This window comes from Balaenoptera physalus (genome assembly GCF_965194825.1).
Source record: "Balaenoptera physalus genome assembly, chromosome: 20".
Taxonomy (NCBI): Eukaryota; Metazoa; Chordata; class Mammalia; order Artiodactyla; family Balaenopteridae; genus Balaenoptera; species Balaenoptera physalus.
This window is the reverse complement of record NC_138901.1, coordinates 11,549,772-11,567,837: the sequence shown is the minus strand read 5'-3', so window position 1 is coordinate 11,567,837 and position 18,066 is coordinate 11,549,772. Positions and strand designations below refer to the sequence as shown.

General features: G+C 52.9%; 1 protein-coding gene across 6 annotated transcripts in view; it reads right to left on the bottom strand.

Moving 5' to 3' along the window:
- The window catches only part of RPTOR (regulatory associated protein of MTOR complex 1), a 451,060-nt gene that overhangs the window by 22,190 nt on the left and 410,804 nt on the right, over positions 1-18,066 (bottom strand). For 3 of the 6 annotated variants that reach the window (XM_082441503.1, XM_082441505.1, XM_082441507.1), the window contains 4 exons: positions 13,223-13,341; positions 7,717-7,820; positions 6,919-7,102; positions 5,249-5,362 (listed from right to left, as the gene is read on the bottom strand). In XM_082441503.1, the coding sequence (XP_082297629.1) occupies positions 5,249-5,362; positions 6,919-7,102; positions 7,717-7,820; positions 13,223-13,341 (521 nt within the window). The remainder of the gene's footprint in view (positions 1-5,248; positions 5,363-6,918; positions 7,103-7,716; positions 7,821-13,222; positions 13,342-18,066) is intronic. The other 3 variants (XM_082441504.1, XM_082441506.1, XM_082441508.1) reach the window with 1 other exon arrangement.

The window sequence follows — 18,066 nt, the reverse complement described above, 5'->3', positions numbered from 1 at the left end:
AATCTGGGTTCTCTGGTCAGCCCAGTGTCCAGTGCCCTACCGCAGTCCAGAGCAGAGCATTACAGTCAGAGGTTGGTCACTGAACCCCCGAAGCAGCTTCCCTCTCTATGCTGGGAGTGCCGCTCACTGCTGGCCGCTGGGCTTAGAGGCTCTGAGACCTGGGACCGGGTGGGGGGAGGGCTGGCCGGCATGGGGATGCGGAGTGGAGACTTAGGAAACCCCTGCCCCCCCGACGGCCCAACCGTGGAAGCCAGAAGCCGTCGCACTCTGAAAGGGCAGCAGGGGGGCTGTTTTCAAAGCAGACAGATTTTGAGGGGAGGTTCAGGGATAAGGGCTGGGTGTTTTCTGCAGGAGGGGACACAAAGGGCCCTGCTGTGCCAGACACTAAATTTGCTCCTTCTTACCCTTAAATGCAAAATCAGAAAAAGATGGGCTGTGCTCAGAGACTTTTGCTTTTATTCTTTGATGACAAAGGGAACTGAGGCATCTGGCTAGAAGATGAACGAGCTCATGAGAAGTGACAGAGGACAGCAGCCAGGGCATGGCTACCCTGTGACAGCTGTGAGAGGCAGGCCGGGCCTGAGGGTGGGATCTTCTCTGGGAGCTGCTGCCCGCCCCACTCCACCTAATGCAGCAGAGGGTGAAGCTGGCATCGGATTCCGCATAGGTGGAGATTGAGGAAGGAGCTTCGACCCTATGCCAGAGAACTTCTGCCCTCCCTAATCAGCTTTCAAGAGATGGAGTTTATCTGCACGTGAAGTATATGGATGCTGGAACAGTCCCCTTTCCTGGATAAGGGCCCTTCTTGCTTCATGGCTGGCGTGTGTGCATGGAGTGGGTGCATGTGGGCTACGGATGGGTGTGCCTAGGAGAGGGCCACACTTAGCAAAATAATTTGCTACTTAGCAAATAATAAGTTAGGATTTAAGTCTACTTTATTCATAACAATCACTTGTCATGTAAAAAAGATGTATCTCCTTAATCACATAGTCAATCTGGCTAACTCTGGTTCCCTGCTTGAAAACTCAGATTGTAAAATCCCAAAATACAAAAGGAATCAAATAAACTAGGAAAAACCCTACTTCCTCTTGGCTGAGTTTACCAGCCTTGTACTCAGCCAGGTAACACCACACAGGCAGAAGGAGCCCATATTCACCCCGGAGAAAGCATCAGGATGAAGGACGGTGAACGTGGTCACGTGCACGTGCCTGTGTGTAAGTGTGGCTGAGAAATGAGGTAACGTCTACACGGAGAGGAGTTCAGCTCACGTTTTAGGCAGTTATTACATGAAATGGTCATGGAGCACTTTTGTGTCTTCTCCTAGAATGCTCTGTGTTATCTCTGATCACTAATGAACAACCCCAAACCTCACCTCGTCCCTGTGCACAGGTGCCGAGGCCTCTGTGTTCCAGCATTTCACTGCTACACTCCTGTCTTTTTTTCTCTTAAAAATCACAAAACTACACCCAGCAAAACAGCAAAGATATCCTGACATGGAGACAACCGAAGAAAAGTCACCCAGAGCCTCCAGAGCACAGTTAGTGCTGTAGACATAACCCCACAAAGGTACTTGGGATAGACGGTGGGTTTTACCAGTTGGTTTTGTTTCATGACAATCCAGAGATTATTTGAAAACAAATAACAAATAACCAATAACGAAGAACAATAATAAGAAAACCCCACATGAAAAGACTGAGACTGCACCTGAATGAATCTCTCGTTTCTGCGGAATAAATTAGAGGAAGGGTCTAGACAAGCAGGAAGGGAGTGGGACAGGCAGGCATGAAGTTCTGGACTGTACTCCCCATGGTGGGGGCAGGCGGGAGGAAGGAAGGGGGACGGGAGGCAGCTGCACATGGGAGTGCGGCCACACGTGCCTTGGGGCCACAGACAGACTGACCTCCACGGCACAGCCGGGCATCACTGCCCTGGGCTGAGTCCTAAGCAGCAGAGCGTGGTGCTCCCGGGAGCGGTCCCACGGGCCTACAGGCTCTGCTGAGCTCAGAGAAGGACTTGCAGAACTGAACTGAACTAAACCGCAGCCCAGGAACCAGTGCATGCATCGTCTTGGGGATAATCGCCATGAAGCACTAGGACAAGCAGGGGCGGAGAGCAGTGGGACAGTGTGGGAGGCGAGTGTGGAGAGAGACGAGGAGAGGACAAGAGAGCAGAAGAGGCCATGAGAAGCAGCCGGCGTTGGCCGGCTGGGATGCACAAGGATGGACGGAGGGACCAGCCAGACGATTTCCCACTCAGCCTTTCTTAATCATCCGCTCATGTGCTCCTCCCCTCCCCCCATGGCTCTGCAGGCTGAACAAAAGCTTCTGACTAAACAAAAGCCCAGACCCAGACTGTGCTGCGCTTTCCTCTAAGCAGAGCTGGAGGGACGTGGGTGTGGGAAATAGTGTTACATGATTAGGATCACGACACTCCTCGGATTCCTAACACCTCCTGGCTTCTCCTCAAACAGAAACCAATTACGGTGCTGAAGCCTCCTGAAGCCTCCCGAGGAGCCGGCGGCTGACGGCTGGTGAGGGTGTCCCCCTCGCTCCTCGCCTGTCACTGGGGCAGGCTGGGCTTGGGAACAAAGGAAGACCAGAGGGCCTGCAGAAGCCTGAGGGTGGGCATTTCCACGTAGAGCAGGTTCTCATATGATGAATTTGTGAATCACAGGGCTGGGTCTTACCCTCAATGCCTCTGAATTTAAAGAGGTCCAAGTGCACGGGATAAAATTCACGACAGGCACGCGACTATCAGGATTGCAGCACGACCCCTGGGGAAGGCTCATGATGTCAATGCTAAATTCTCAGACACCAAGCTTCCTGGGTTCCCACCAGAAACAAAGCGAGTTCCGTGGCAGGACAGAGTACCTCTGTGCTTGCCTCTCACCTCGTTGAATAACAAACACCCTCCCCAAACAATGACATGGGGTCAGCAGTGCCGGGAGGGTGTGCACTGGCTGCGGGCTGACCCGGTTCAACCCGCCACCTCTGGGCACAACATCTAAGGGGTGAAGACCACTGACTGCCAAGGAAAAAGCTCTGAAGTGCAGATCAGAGTTCACTGCAGGCACTGATACCCAAATATGGGCATTTCCATCATCTGGCCACACTTCTCGTAAAGCATCAGGGTGACCGAGATACAGTTCACATGCATTAAATTTCACCCTTTTGGGCACAGTATGTAACCACCACCACAGTGAGCATGTTGAACAGTCCCCCACACCTCAAACTGCCACGTGCCCTCTGTAGTCAAGCCCTCCCCCCAGCCCCAGCCCAACACCCTGCCCTCTGTTCTCTGTCCCTGCAGCTTTGTTTCGCCTTTTCCAGTGGTGGCTGTGGGTCTGCATCTGAGTGAAACACGTAAACACGTAAGTAGAGGTCCCCACAAACCGCAGCCCTTGCCTGAGGAGCCTCCCCACCGCGGTCAGCTGACGTGCGCTCCTGGAGGGCACCTGCACTCTGAGTACTTGGTGCTGAGGAAAGGAAAGCAAATCCTTAGGGAAAAGCCAAGTTCATTTCTAAGTTTAAGAGAACGTGTTTTGGATTACCTATGCCACTTCTCCCCACCGGTAGATGACTGAGAACAGGCATCCCTGGAGACTTCAAGGACAGCCGCTCAGCACGCCACCAAGCAGCTTCCGAGACTTACAGTCACTGCCGTTTCAGTGAGACGGCAGACCAACCACCTAGAGTCCAAGGCACTTGACCGCACTTGCCTTAAGCAGGAGACTGTATCAACGAAACCGAACTTCCATTACTATTAGACTAAACCCCCTTAACTTTCAAGCAGATGGTATGTACCACAGATCTAAAGGACAACTCGCTACCTACAGCACCAGCGATGAACTGTCTCCTGGGACGAATTCCGGTGTTTGCCTACTCCCTCCTTCCTTAGCCAGAGGAGCCCGAGATGTCCTCTCTGCAGGCGGACAGGTCAGCAGGAGCAGGCCGACCCTGGCGTGGACAACACACTTGGTTGACTGTAACAGGCCTCAATGATCTCTTGGGGTTATTTCTTTAATATATTTTTTTCCTGATTATAAAGGTACTTCGTGCTAAGTGTAGAAAGTATGGCCATCCTGTGGCCAGTTTACGTCCTGTTTTTTTTCCTTTTTAAAGAAATTCTATCATGAGCATTTTCTTATGTTACTAATTTCAAAGCTTTATTTTTTAATAGCTCCAATAATATCATATCAAATACTTCATCCTTTTTTAACCATTCTCCTTCTGTTGGACATTTACGTGGATCCTAGTTTTCGCTGAGAGAGTGCTTCTCCTTTTCAGCAACGGGGGCTTGATAAATTAGAACTCTTATCACCTGCCTCAGGCACTGACAAATGTTATTCTGTGTTGTAACTGACAAAAATCAGTATCACTACAGGGAAACAGGAAGGCTGGAGAAAAGTTGTAATAGAGTCCAAATACTCTTCCTGGAAATTACTTGGATATGTAGCTTGATATACAAGAATAAGCTGCAGTTTTCAATTTTCCATTATCTATGAGGGAAGAGGAAGGTGGTTCTGTAAGAACGTGCTTTAGACCAGCAAAGTCTAAAATGAACCCCTGCAGCACTCCCTGCAGAAAGATGGGCACGAAGATTCAGCTCTGACAGCACTGCCCTGTCTCACCCTGGCACCCTGAACGTGTGGCCTGAGTCTGTAGCAAAAGGACACACGTCACGTCATCAAACCTGGAAGGCAGTGTCCCGGAATAAGCCAGATTACCCCAGTCAGCTAGCTTAGTCCAACAGTCCCCAAAGCCAGAAGCGGCCCAAGCGAGACCTGGGGACCGCCTGGATGATCTTGCTAATCAAGACAAAATGACACATTTTATACTGGCAAGCTCGGAAAAGGCAGGTAAGAGAGGTCTGTTTCTTTTACCGTTTTTTACCTGTTAATACCAGCTACCAAGACAGCAATCTGGCGTCCCCTCAACAGCCACCCTCGGTGGGACAGGAGGCCAGTGGGCATAGCAGGGCACTGTGCAGCCGGCACCTGCCCCGGGCCACGGCTCAGGGCAGGGCCTGCGCGACTGCACCTGGGCTGCTAGGAGTCACAGCAATGTGGCCCCCGAGGGTCACAGCGAGCAAACCAGTGGGGATCAGACTTTGAGCTCAGAGCAGAGGGGTTCAGACACCCAGGCCTGAGGCCGGGGCTCTGGAGTCCTGTGTGCGTTTGCTGAGGAGACGGGGGCAGTGCACGCCAGGGGATTCTGGCTTTAAACCCTGAGAGCTGCCGACACACCACTACCTTCATGACAGGCTGGGCGAAGTACCGCGCGCTCCAGTCGCAGAACCCTGTCTGCATTGTGGCTGAGATGAAACTTTTGTGCCCGGCAGCATCATCCGGGTCGTCAGTGGTCTTCGGGGCATTTGGAAAGGAGGAGGGGAGGAGAAGACAGAAACAGAGTTAGTCCCGTCACCCCCGAACTTCTTTGTGAGCTCGAGACAGTCCATCCCTGGAGACCCAGGCACAGGGGTCAGGCTTCTGAGGGCAATATCTCCGTGGTCCCCTCACTTCTGCGTCCTGGTGCCCAAGGAACCCCGACTGTCAGGACAGGGCTCCGAGTCTGCGCTCAGAGGCCGAGCAACCCCCAGGGCCGGCTGAGGTGGCCTGGGCTGCAGAGTCCCTGACACTCGCCATCGGTGCTGAGTCAGTGCCCCACGAGGCCTTTGATGCCTGGTCCCAGGGCCACCGCTCCCACCAGGCCAGTCATACACATAGGACCTTGGCTTACCCTGTGGCTCCTGGATAAGAGCACCGTAGAGCTTGGGCCAACTGGGACTTCTAAGCATTAAAACTTAAAACATGTGGCTCTGCTCACTGGGACAATGGTTCAGTTTGTTCCCCGCTGCAGAACCAATGGGGGCCAGGATGGCAGAGCAGGGGTTTGCCTCACTGCACGTGGCCGGGCATGAGAAGTGCCTCAGAGAGGAGCCCCCTGCTACCCAGGAAGACGCGCTGGGTGGAAAATCCCACAGATGGGGTCAGCGATAGGGTCTTACCTCCCGCCTGACAGGGGAACTGCAGCCACCTGCCGCCACCTCGCGGCTCTGCTGGCCAGGACCCACGGATCACGGCCCAGCCGCTCCTGCCTGGCTGCCCCATGTAGGGTCCAGCCAGGAGGCTAAACCCGGCACCTGGCGCTGTGGCCGTTTTTGTTCCTCAGCCATCAAGGCGAGGGGAGCAGGCAGCTCCAAAGCAGGTGGGCAGGGCCGGTGGCAGGTGTGGACACCTGTCCATCCCCAACACCTGCATCTGGCTCCAAAGTCAGGGTGCAGGCTGCCGTGACCTTCCTGTTAAAATTGCCGGTCACTGGTGAGCTGAGACGCGTCCTTGGCGCATCCAGAACACCCTCGCGATACCGTTTGTGCTTGGCCGGGACAGCGGCAAGCAGTCTGGACAAGACGCGAGGCCCCAGCTTTTATGTCCACCCTGTTATGTGTTCTCACAACCCCGACAAACAAGGACGCCAATTCCTCCCTCTCCTGAACGGCCTCGTTTAACTTAGCGGCTGAGACCACACCCACCTATGGGGCATAATTGAATGCTGATGGAAAAAGCAAACAACCTGTCAGAACAAGCGCTTCTGTGGAGCAGCTGCCACGTTCAGTGGAGACAAATGCTATTGACTGAGAAGGGAAGAAGCCAATCAGCCCATGTGCTGCTTGTTACATGGAAGCTGCCAAGAGTGAACCCAGAACAAGGGGCTGCAGGAGGAAGAGGGACACCCTGTGATATCTGCCCAGACGTGGGGGCGAGGAGCCCAGAGCCATTGGTGGCTCATGGCATCCTGCATTCCGCACCCGGGCCGAGGCCACGTGCACCCCGGCGCCCGAGGTGGTGCCTCTCCTCTCAGGAGCGAACGTCCCAGCACCCAAGCCCATTAGAGTTAGTGTTTAAAACCACATCTGTACCTGGTCTGGGCCCTTGTCGAACATCTTCCGTGTCCGGGGGAACTGGTGGGAGTGGGGTGTGTACTGCACCGCCACGGGGCCTGTGGTGCCCGGCCGGCCTGCAGGCAGGTCTCGGCTGACGGGCTGCTTGGCCACGTCGTTGGTCAGGCTGGAGCTGCTTGCACTGGATGTTGGCGGGGAGCCTCTGCCGTCGGGGAAAAAGAAACACTGTGTTTTACCCAGAACCCACTCCTTTGAGACCAAACCCTAAGCAACCTCCCCTGGTACTGCCCACTCCCAGATCCTGCGAATGGGCCCGGGGTCACCAGCTCGGACCATTCTCAATCGCATGGCTTGTCAGTGTGACTTCCAAACCTGAGCAGCTGATGCTGAATTAATGACCCCATCTAGCTTCTGCCCGCAGGTTCTAAGAACCATCTTCCCCTGAAAACCAATGCAGCCGGAGGCAAGCTCGGTCAGGACTTTGAGTAGGCTCCAGGAGGGTGCAGGGCACGTCTGCTCCCCTGAGATGCAGTGCACAGCTCTGTGAACACTGATTAAGAGGAGGGTTCCACCCTGCTGGTCACTCATTGGGAGACACGGACCCTCTCTGATAAAGTTCTGAATGGAGTCAGGTTCAGGTCAACTTTTGCTGTCACAATTGTGCAGATAAAGGTAGGAAAGGATTCTAGGAGGGGCTCAGATGAGAAGATGTCGGCGTGTGAGAGAGAGCCTGCAGGCTGGAGAGGGAGGGGGAGGCGGGGGGAGGCCGTGCTGGGAACCTCCCCAGACCCCGGAGGGCCGCTGCCCACCACTCACCCCGCCTGGTGGATGTGGATGCCCTTGTTGGTGGGGCTGGCGGGTGCCGACTGAGTGAGGGAAGAGGTGGTGAGGATGCGCTGAGGCCGGGCGTTCACTGTGGCCTGAAGGAACAAAGGGACAAGTGAGGTGGGTGGTCACTGTGACAACCTGAGGCTACAAGACAAGCACAGGTTGGTGGCTGTTTTGAGTGGCTTCAAAATCACAGAAAAGGGATTTTGGCTGAGGAAATCTCATACGAATGGAAGGTCCCAGTTAAAATTTTCCCCGCAAATGTCACCCTCTAGATAAAATGATATTCTGTTGCTTTTCTGGAAGGTATTCACCTGGTCCAGTGAGGCTCCACGGACGTCCCCCGCCCCGAAACGCTGTCACAAGACTGCACCGGGACTAATGAGGAGTGGGGGGGTCTGGAAGTTGGGGAGAAAGCTCTCCAGGCTCCCTCTCATGGCAGGAGCTCCCCTGGAGGGAGCAGCTTCCTGGGCGGAGCTGGCACTTGGGAAGAAGCCTGCCTAGGCTCAGCCTCGGTTGTTCGTTGTCATATTTTGGCACAGGCTCAAAACAGCACCTTGGGTGCAGCATTTTGTGAATGGAGACAAGACCCAGGTCTGTGTACTTCCTCCCATGATCACGTGCACGTTTGACATTTTACCCGGCAGAGGGTCTGTGCCAGCCTGGGCTGGCAGTCAGGAGGGAAGCAGCTTTGTTGTGATTTTTTAAAATGGTGGAGGAGACAATAAGCAAACAGGGGTGTCACTGCTTAGCTGCTGGTGGACCCACTGACGCCAAGTTCTTTCCTGGACTTCTGTTCTGAGGGCTGGGCAGCTGGATGGGCCTGCCGGATCTGGACATCCAGGGTGAAAGGACCAGAAAGGGGCTGATGCTGTGGAGGGGGCGCCACTCTGGCAGGAAGAGAACAGGAATGGCAGCTGTTGGCCACCACGTGCCCGAGTGTGGCTGGTGCCAGGCTCAGTTCTCGAAGATTGGGTGTCACCCAGCGAGATGGGCGGAGCCTCGACCTTCATGGGGTGATGCTCCAGGGGAACCCTGGACTGGCTACTTACAGAAGACCCTCAAATTCTGGCTTATTCTCTCAGCAGTTAGGAAGGCCATACCTATATTCAGCTGACAGGTAGAAAATTACAGAATACAAAACCACCAACATAATACCAATATTTCCCAGATAATCCTTCACTTTGAAATGCAAACAGCAAGAACTAGATCATAACCGGCCTATAAAAACTGTTTTTTATTTTTTGAATTATAAAAGTTGTATTGTGTTTGTTTTGCTTTGGTATTTAAATTATTTGGCCTCCACACACACACAACCCCAACAAAGCCTGAGAGCCAAATGATCCCTTAAGAGGTCTAAAAGGAGAAAAGAAATTTAAGCTAAGAAACTATAAACCGAATATGTGTCTCCTCAAAATTTCTAGAAAATCAGTGGGAGGTGATGAGGAGAAGAAACAGAAAACTTTGGGGTTGAAATGCAGACTTCGGCTGAATCCACGACCTTTCAAAGCTTCCCTGAGCACAGAGGCTCTGCCGCTGCCTGAGCTGGAGCCCACGGTGCTGATCTCCCCCGAGACCCCCACCCCGACTGCTCCCCTCCAAGGCGGCTCCAAGAAGAAGCGCGTGGGCCTGGGGTGACTAACTCTGCTTCCCTGCTCTTCCCGGGGTGTGGAGGTGGCACAGCCCTGGCTTGTTCTGTCTCAGCCTCGAGGGCAAAGAAGACAGCCGTGATTTTTTAATGCCGTTCACACTGACGGCTGCTGCACACAGCTCTAGTTTTGCATCTGTTCTGGAAATCCTGAGAGGTGGGCATGCCACTGGTTGGGGAGGCCCCATGACTGGTGATCGATCCTAGGGTTTCAGGCTTAGATGACGCTTCTTTGCCTAACGTTTCCTATTTGTGCAACAAACATTCCCTGCAGCGGTGCTGCAGTGGTGAGCATGAGTGGGGGGTGGCCACGCAGACCCGCCTGTCCGTGGGGTTGGTGTGGATGGAGGCTGCTCCGGGAGCAGGTGGCGAGCAGGTTGTGGGAGACGCCCTCCAGGAAGGCCCCTTTCTGTGCTGGTTCCAGTCGCCGTTTCACACAGAGAGCACACCGCCAGGAAAGGGTAACAGAGAAACACTGGCGTGCTTACTGGATGTCAGGCTTGGGCTGTATATGGAGGAGGATGGAGCGTGGGTCTGAGAGACCCCAGGACCCCACCGTGAGCCCCATCCACTGCGAGCACACTTGCCCATTGTTCTCATGGCGTCAACACCCTGTCATTCTCCCTCCATGACGCTGCACTGGAGTCACTGGACCAGCAGACGCGCTTTGATGAAGGCCCGCGGTAAGTTCCCTTCCCAACAAGTGTTGAGTCCAGAAGAGGAAGGGCAGCAGTGGGAGGTCATGATTAGGGCTACAAGCCAACTTTTTAGAGAGTGGCAAACACCTTGTTAGTCGGATTCTAGGTCAGATGTATCCTCTTAGCCCAATGCAAACACAGAAACGATTTGCAGGGACACTCACACACAACCCCACCTGTGCTCCCCGCCCCTGTGCTGTTAATGGGGGTGGTCTCTGTAACTGGAGCCTGGGGCCACAATAAGATGCCACCTCTGTCTCCTGCTCCCAGCGCTTTCTTACTCTGCAGATCTTCCACTACAACACATCGCCTCACAGGGATGCGGGAAAGTCTGATCCAGTGCAGAGAAAACACCCTACAGAGGTGATGAGGACAGCGAGTTTCCCAGCTGGATCTCGACAGTCAGTCAGGGTTTAGGACACCAACGGAGGCTTTTGGCTGCTCCCTCTTGGGGGATGGAGTATTTCAGAAAAGTCCCTGTTAACTGCATACCAAAGATCTGGATTCATGTGGGAGGCGGTGATTCCCCAAAGGATCGTCTACAGTTAATTCTGGGCTAAGCATGAGGCAGAGTCCCTGGTTGCTGGAGCACTGAGAATGGACACCTATGAAAGCACGTGACTCTATTTATCTAAAAAGTAATTTTTCTGTAAACCACACTTCCTAGATAAATAATATAAACTTTCCTTTTGGACTCTAAGCCCCAGGTAGAATTCACTTAAAGCAACGGTGGTGACTGTGATGAATTAGCTGGCACTTGGGAGAGCTGCACTCCTGGGGGCCTGGGTGCCCTGAATCCTCGGCCTTGCAGGAGGGGAACCGGCATCAGTGAGGCCAGGACCGGGCACAGCAGGGAGGCTCCATTTTCACAGACGAGGAGGATGACACCCACTCGAGTCCACTGTGCCTTTCTCCAGGACCACCTTCCTTTTCCTCTGTTTCTTTCCCCAAGACTGTACTTCCTCCCTCCCTTGGTCACAGGCCCTAATATGTTGTAACAAACATATATTTTAGAAAAGTTTAATTTTTGAATCAATCCTATTCTTGAAAAAGCAGATGATTAGACTATTTCTTAGTTTTGTATTACAGAATGAAAAAATTAACCTAATTCACTGGCCTCTTTTCTATAGACATTGAGAAGACTCCCCACTCCCTGAGGATGGAACAGCATTCAGGTGCCTTTGTGGCGGGTCACGCAGTAGGATGATGAAGAAAGTGGGCGAGGGGCTCACTAGGGGCAAGGGGAGGTCAGAGTGGAATAAACTACCCGATAGTCCCGAGTCGGCCAACAGTAATGCCTAGCACTTTAGCATGAGGCTGGCAGTGCTCACAGGCAGGAAGTGCAGTGAACACTGTGGACCTAGGAGTCTCTGCTTTCAGAGAGAGTCACACGTGTGACCACAGGCTGGGGTTAAACCCAGAATGTGCTCCTGAATTATCCTCATTGCTTCTTTAAGGAGGAGGAGGAAGTTGACTGCTACAGCAGTTTAAGACTGGGTACACGATGAGGCTGTGTTATTACTACTTGTGATACTACCAGGAGCTGAAGTAGCAGCCACAGACAATGAGATGATTCAATCAGCCAGGAAAAGACAGAACTTCACCAGTGAAGAATAATGTCGGTGAGGGAATCCAACACCACACAAATATGGTGCCAACAGGAGGCCAGGTGCTGCAGGAGGTTGGGCTACGTGGGAGGCCAACCCCAGTGAGGCAGCAGCAAATAGGAGGGCTTGATAACCAGTTTGGAAAAAATAACAGACCAGGAGTGAAGCTACGAGTAAGCCACGTGCCTTCAGGCAAGTGGCAGCCTGAGGACGACCCCTCGTTAGTGATTAGGGTTAGATGAAGATAGAGACACGCCAGGTAAACTGTGACACGTGACAATATTTCCCTGTACTCTTCCTGTAACTTGTCTGCAAGCCTAAAATTTAATCAAAAAGGTATGAAAATCTTTAAAAATGCTATAACGAATGACTTCTTTGTGGCATTCATTATTGTTCCATTCATGAAAGATTAACTGCATGTAAACTTTCCAACTTCCATAAACAGCTGGAAAACAGAAGAAAAAAAAAAGAAACAGATGTTTTCGGACATTGGGCACCGGGTACTGCTGAGAGAAGGGAAATCATCGCCCAGCTCCTGGCCTGCAGTCTGTTTCCTGCAGACCCGGCTGTGGTGGGGGAAGGGTATCCAGACAGAGCCCAGCAGTGCAGCTAGCAGAGGGGACCAGTCGGAGTGACATGGAAGCCGAGGTGGCTAGAATCTGCAGGGCAGAGAGGAGAGGGCTTCCAGGGTCTGCAGGGGAGGCCCCTCAAATCTGTGAGTACTTTCTGCTTGGGGTGGCGTGAAAACCCATGAGGGTGGGGAAAGAACCACTGACAGGCCAAATAATTCCCAGAGCTCACAAAAAGAACTGGGAGAGTTTACAGTCCCTAAAGAAGAAAGGACTAAAATCAATGACCTAAGCTTCCATCTTAAGAAATTAGAATCAGAAGAGCAAATTAAACTGAGAGTAAGCAGAAGAAAGGAAGCAATAAATATAAAAGCAGGTATCAATAAAACACAGAATGAAAAACAACAGAGAAACACAGCTGACTCTTAGACAACGTGGGTTTGAACTGCACGGGTCCACTCATACACATGTTTTTCAATAAACACACACTGCAGTACTACAGAATTCAGGGATGTGGAGACATGGATGGGAAAGGCTGATTTTTGACTGCGGGGGGTCAGGGTTGGTGTCTCTAACCCCTGTGTTGTTCAGAAGTCAATTGTACTAATGAAACCAAAAGCTGGTTCTTTGAGGAGGTACATTTAGCCAGAAATAGTCATGAATAAGAGAAGTCGTACGTTACTGGTGCCGGGAATGAAAGAGAGGACATCGCTACAGGTCACACAGATGTCCTTACCTAATTTCCTGCTGCCCTGATGTGGGTGCGCAGAAGCAGTGACACATGCCCCAACAGAAGCTACATGCACATGGAATTTAGCCTATATTGTGAATCTCTGGATTCAAAACGCTCGTTCAAAGTTTCTAAACCTAAACCGTGGGTAGACCTGAACATGCATGGAGTTCTCTGCTTGAATATTCATAACTGAAAACCAGGGTCCTGAGAGCTTCACAGAGAACGCCCTTCGCACGTACCTTGTAGGCGATGCTGTTGAGCACTTTCATAGCCAAATCGGAAACATCTGGATAGGGATCCGCAGCCAGATGTAGCAAGACTCTCCAAATTTGAGTGTAAACACTATTGAATGAAACTCCTGGGAAAGAGAAATGGGAGCTGTTTTAATAACAAGGAGCTGCCACTGAATGCTGGGGTGGCTTCTGGGGTAGCTCCCTCTTCTGAAGACCTAACCATGCATCAGGGGTGGACACTTAAAAGAGCTGGGGTTACAGGAAGCTCCAGTTTTGTTATCTGATAAGGGGCCCAGAGATACAGAAATCCCAGGTGGTGAACAGGCTTGATCACACAATTTCACCTCCTGTGGCTGGATCTTTCTAGAAGGAAAAGTTAGAAAAGGGCAGGACTTCCTTTCAGGTCTTGGCTGACTGGAGAGTACTATCCAGCACTGGATTTAACGCCTAGATTTCTAGGAGCTGTCATGGCCCACGCGAGTGGAGAATGTTGGCTGAGTCCCCATCCACACCTCCCTCTGCATTCACGGCCTGCTCTGGTCTCGGTGACTCACTGAGTCTTCTGCCCACGCTCCCCGGGACCTCCCCAGGCATCCAGCACCTCCCGAGTGTGCTCTCCACACTAGGGCCTGCCGAGTGCCTGGGTGCCAAGGCAGATGAGACAGGACATAAACACAGACGGGGTAAATCGTGGATCCGAAGGAAAGGGAAGGAACATTTATGAGGGATGGGAGGCCACCCCCAGGGAAGGCGGCTCAGTCCTATTAAACCTCACTGTCCTGGCTGCAGGCATCACCCCAGGCTTTACAGAGAAGGACAGCAAGGCCCAGCGTCCAAAGGATGAAGAGTTTGAATGCACGTGGTCGAATGAGGAGGCCGCCATATACCACTGCATCCTTTTTATTTGGAGGAAGCCGGACAATTGGTTTGTTGAAAAGCAAGTGCTTGTTCAACGACAGACAGGGAGTAAAAGGATTTCGAACAAGCTGTGATTGCATGTCATCTGACCGGCCAGCCCCTAGTTAACAAAGTCCCTCTAGTTATGAAGAATTTAAACACAAGAAGGGCCACTGGAGGACAGTGTTTCCTGATGGACACCATTGTTCAAAGGGTTTTATACAACATTCAAATCACAGAAGAGGTACTGGACGAAGGTTTAGAGTAAAGGTCAGCTTCTCGTGTGTGTCCTACGTCGATGCTTACGGACAAGTCCTAGCTCACCGCACCCGACACCCTCTCATTCGTAATGGGAGGCGACAGGGTCCCAGCCCCCTTTCCACAGGGACTGTGGTGCCTACGTTTGCAGGGCCTACCCACTGCACGCCCGCCTGTTCACAGGGTGATGGAGCTGGAGGAGGCCAACCCCTCACTCACATGTGGCGTGGCTGCACTCCCCAGGGGACCACCACACACAAAATACCTCCCAGTGAGCATTCACAAAAACTCCCATCGCCTTATCCTTCCACCCTGGTTCTGGGAAGAGGTGCCGAAAGCTGCCGCGGCCTCTAAATAATTCAGCAGGAGCACAGCTGCCTGCGCAGGCCAACCTCCGAGAGGCGGGGCCTGGAAAGCATCTCCCGCCACCGAGGGCGAAGAGTATTCTAAGGTCAGAGCAACGCCCCATCAGGTACTCACTCGGCATGCGTGCATCAGCACCAGTTTGAGTACCTACTGGGTGCGAGGAAAGTCACTCTCGAAGGCTCGTGGCCCACAGGAATCAGGAGGGCACATCCAGGGACTTGGGTTTAGTATAAATTTGGACCTTCGTTTGGTGAATAACGTCAGGCAGACGCACTCTCGCTCAGAGGGGACCATGAGCTGGGGAACAGTCCACATGGAAACACACACCTGTCCTCTGCCCTACTCAGTGTAGAAACACAACAAAAACCTCTTGACTCTCAAATGCCATGGCTCATGACAGCTGCCCAGATTTACAAATTCTCAGGGCTGTTCGTCAAGGCAGTTGGAATCTCTTTGGGGAAATTTCCTAGAAGCTGCTTTCCTGTCCTAGCAGATCAGCTGCCATAGGAACCTGCTGCGGTGAAGGGCCACCAGGTCACTGCTATTTCTTGTCTCCCTAGAGGAGGAGGTGGGAGAAGCCGCTCCACACTCACTCTGCAGATGGTCCCGATTCATGACGCACGGGGGAACGAGGCGAAGCACGTTCATGGACGTGGCTCACTCAGACAGGAGAACTGGCCCCATGGATGGGACGTTCCTACAAAGACCCCACACACTCACCACAGCCACTGGGCAAAATTCTCTCCCTTCCGTTGTTTCTGAGCTCAGAGTGATCAGGGCAGCAGCCGACCCGTGTGACAGAGGGCGGTGAAGGGCACAATAAATCTGCTTGACTACAGACGACGGACCCATGGTAACAGGGGGAGTGGGGAAGTGGGGGAAACAGTGGGGGCCAAGGGACCTCCTTACCAGGGTGATGGTCCAGGGCAGACACCTGAGCCCACAAGAGCCTTAATCAAGGTGCCTTTGGTATAAACGTGAGGAAGGGGTGCAGCGTGGCACTGTGCAATGAGGAAGGGGTACTGTTCACTTTACAAAATTTCAGTTTTTATTACTATTGTTGACTCTCTTGCAGAAGATTTCGACTTTGATATCACTCTGCTTGTGATTCAATAGGGAAACTTAAAAAATCTAATTTTTGTAGTGTCCTTGACCACACTGAATGGTATACAATTTACTTGTAAAAACACAGAACAGGGACCTGGAATTGCTGTCCCCACGTCACTGCTCTCCTGGGGCTGGCCACCACCTCCCAGCCTCTCTGTTCTGTGAACTGTCCTGGTTTTACATCTGCTGTTTCCAAATTGGAACGTTCTGAATCTGTGCAGCACAGAGCTCGGGCCTCTGGAACGAAGAGAACGTGGGTGCAGCCCCTGTGGGGATGGGGGGTACCGCTGGGCTGAGCCGGCTCAGAAAGGGCGCCGTGTCTGGCACTTGCCAAACTCCCCATAAGCGCTGAGAGCCTATTTTCATGTCTAGACTACAAGTAATAAAAGATCATAACTAATGGTTTTAGGATTTATTTTTCAGAGCAATGGCCACAACTTTCTAAATAGCATTGGACTCAGGAAAATTTGCTCAGAGCTTTGTGGCCAACTCTGGGCCCCAGAGTCCCCGGGGGCTGGCAAGGCAGCTTGGAGAAGGAAGGTGGAGCCCCCTGGAGGCAGGAGCTGTCACTTGTGACCTGTTGCCTGGGTCTCAGGGGTCACCAACCCTGACGCTCTATCGCATGATGTGGGCCCGGGCACCTCCCTGGGAATCAGCTCCCAGGGCCTGGGGCTTCTGCATTTCCCCTCTTGGTGACCCAGACTCTGAGCCCCTCTGGGAGGGTCCTGCTCACCTCCTCCCTCACCTACTGGACAGAGCCCTGGCTGGACTGGGCGGTGTGTCAGCACAACCCTTTCAAGGGGCTTCCCTGTGTCTCACCTGGGGGACAAGGTAAGACAAAAGCACCAGGGCTCCCCCTTCCCCACTCTTTGCACTCCCACCTCTGGACATCAGGAATGGGGTGAGGCTCAGAGAGGGAGGGAGGGAGGGAGGGAGGGGCAGGATGGTGACGGGTGGACAGGTGAGGGAGAGAAGGGCAGGTGATGGAGGGAGGAGAGGCTGCCTGCCACACACAAGAGCAAGAAATAGCAGCTTTATCAAACCTGTTGATCAAGATGGCAACTTCACAGCCCGATGTGATGCCGCAGGTTTAATGTGCAACACGAAGGCGTCTGATGGGTCAGGGAGGGCCTCCTGAGACGCCGCAGAACGCCAGCGTGGAGAGGAATGGGCGAGCACTGCTGTGTGGAGAGGCGGGTGCGGGAATGTGGGATAAAGGCAGAGGTGTCCAGGCCTCATTTGAGGGCCAGTGGCCAGCCTGGGGTGGTGGGCACAGTGGGCGGAGCTATGGTGAAGGCCAGGCTGCTCTCAGAAGGAAGGTCTTGAGTGTCGGCCACAGCTTGGACTTTACAGGAAACGAGTTTCTGTGAAGGCGTCAGCCAGACAGTGGTCCGTGCAGAGCTGATGTTGGGGGGGATCTGCTCTGGACGGGTGGTGGGGTGTGAGAGCCGAGGCCAAGTCCTGGGGTGGGGGGCCCGGAAATGGGAAGGACTGACTGGGGACACACATGGAGGTCAGGCCAAATGGCTGAGTGGGTGAGAAACATGCGGAGGGAGACATCAAAGAAGATTCCAGAAGGTGGTGACAGAGCTGGGTCCCAGTGCAGATTCACAGACATTGGGCAGATATGCTTAGGCACGTGGAAAAACGCGTGATCAGGGCTTTGCTCCCGTGGGGGGACAGCACCTCGCTCAGCAGGCAAGACCTCGAATGCGTTGGAGACAGTGGGGAGGGAGGGGGAGCCTGGGAGGGGCTAGTTTTCTGGGAGAAGATGGGAATGAATGAATGGATGTCCTAGGTTGCCATGGTTTTGAAAACCTCTTTTGCAATATTCAGTCAAAGACGCTAAAGAGATTGCTGTTCCTTGGTTGAAATGAAACAAAAAATTGACTTTAAACAGGCGAATGCCGCAAGTAATGGGATTCGGTGTAGGTTATGAATTTTAAACACTTATGTAAGCACCGCGGTTCCAGGTGGACGCGCACACTCGGGTGCACAGCTACTTTGTCTCCTTAATGCTCCTTCCAGCTCCAGCTCATTGTGAAACTTTCCCACTGAAGTTTTCACAGATATGAACCATATACAGATAAAATTCAGTTTTCTCCAGTAAAAAAATGTTCAGGAGTCAGGTTTTGTGTGAAGGAAGGAATCAGTGACGCGGCTCTCAAGTCCCTGGAGGACATGGAAGGCGGCAGGGGTGGGAGGCGCGGGCTGTGCCCTCC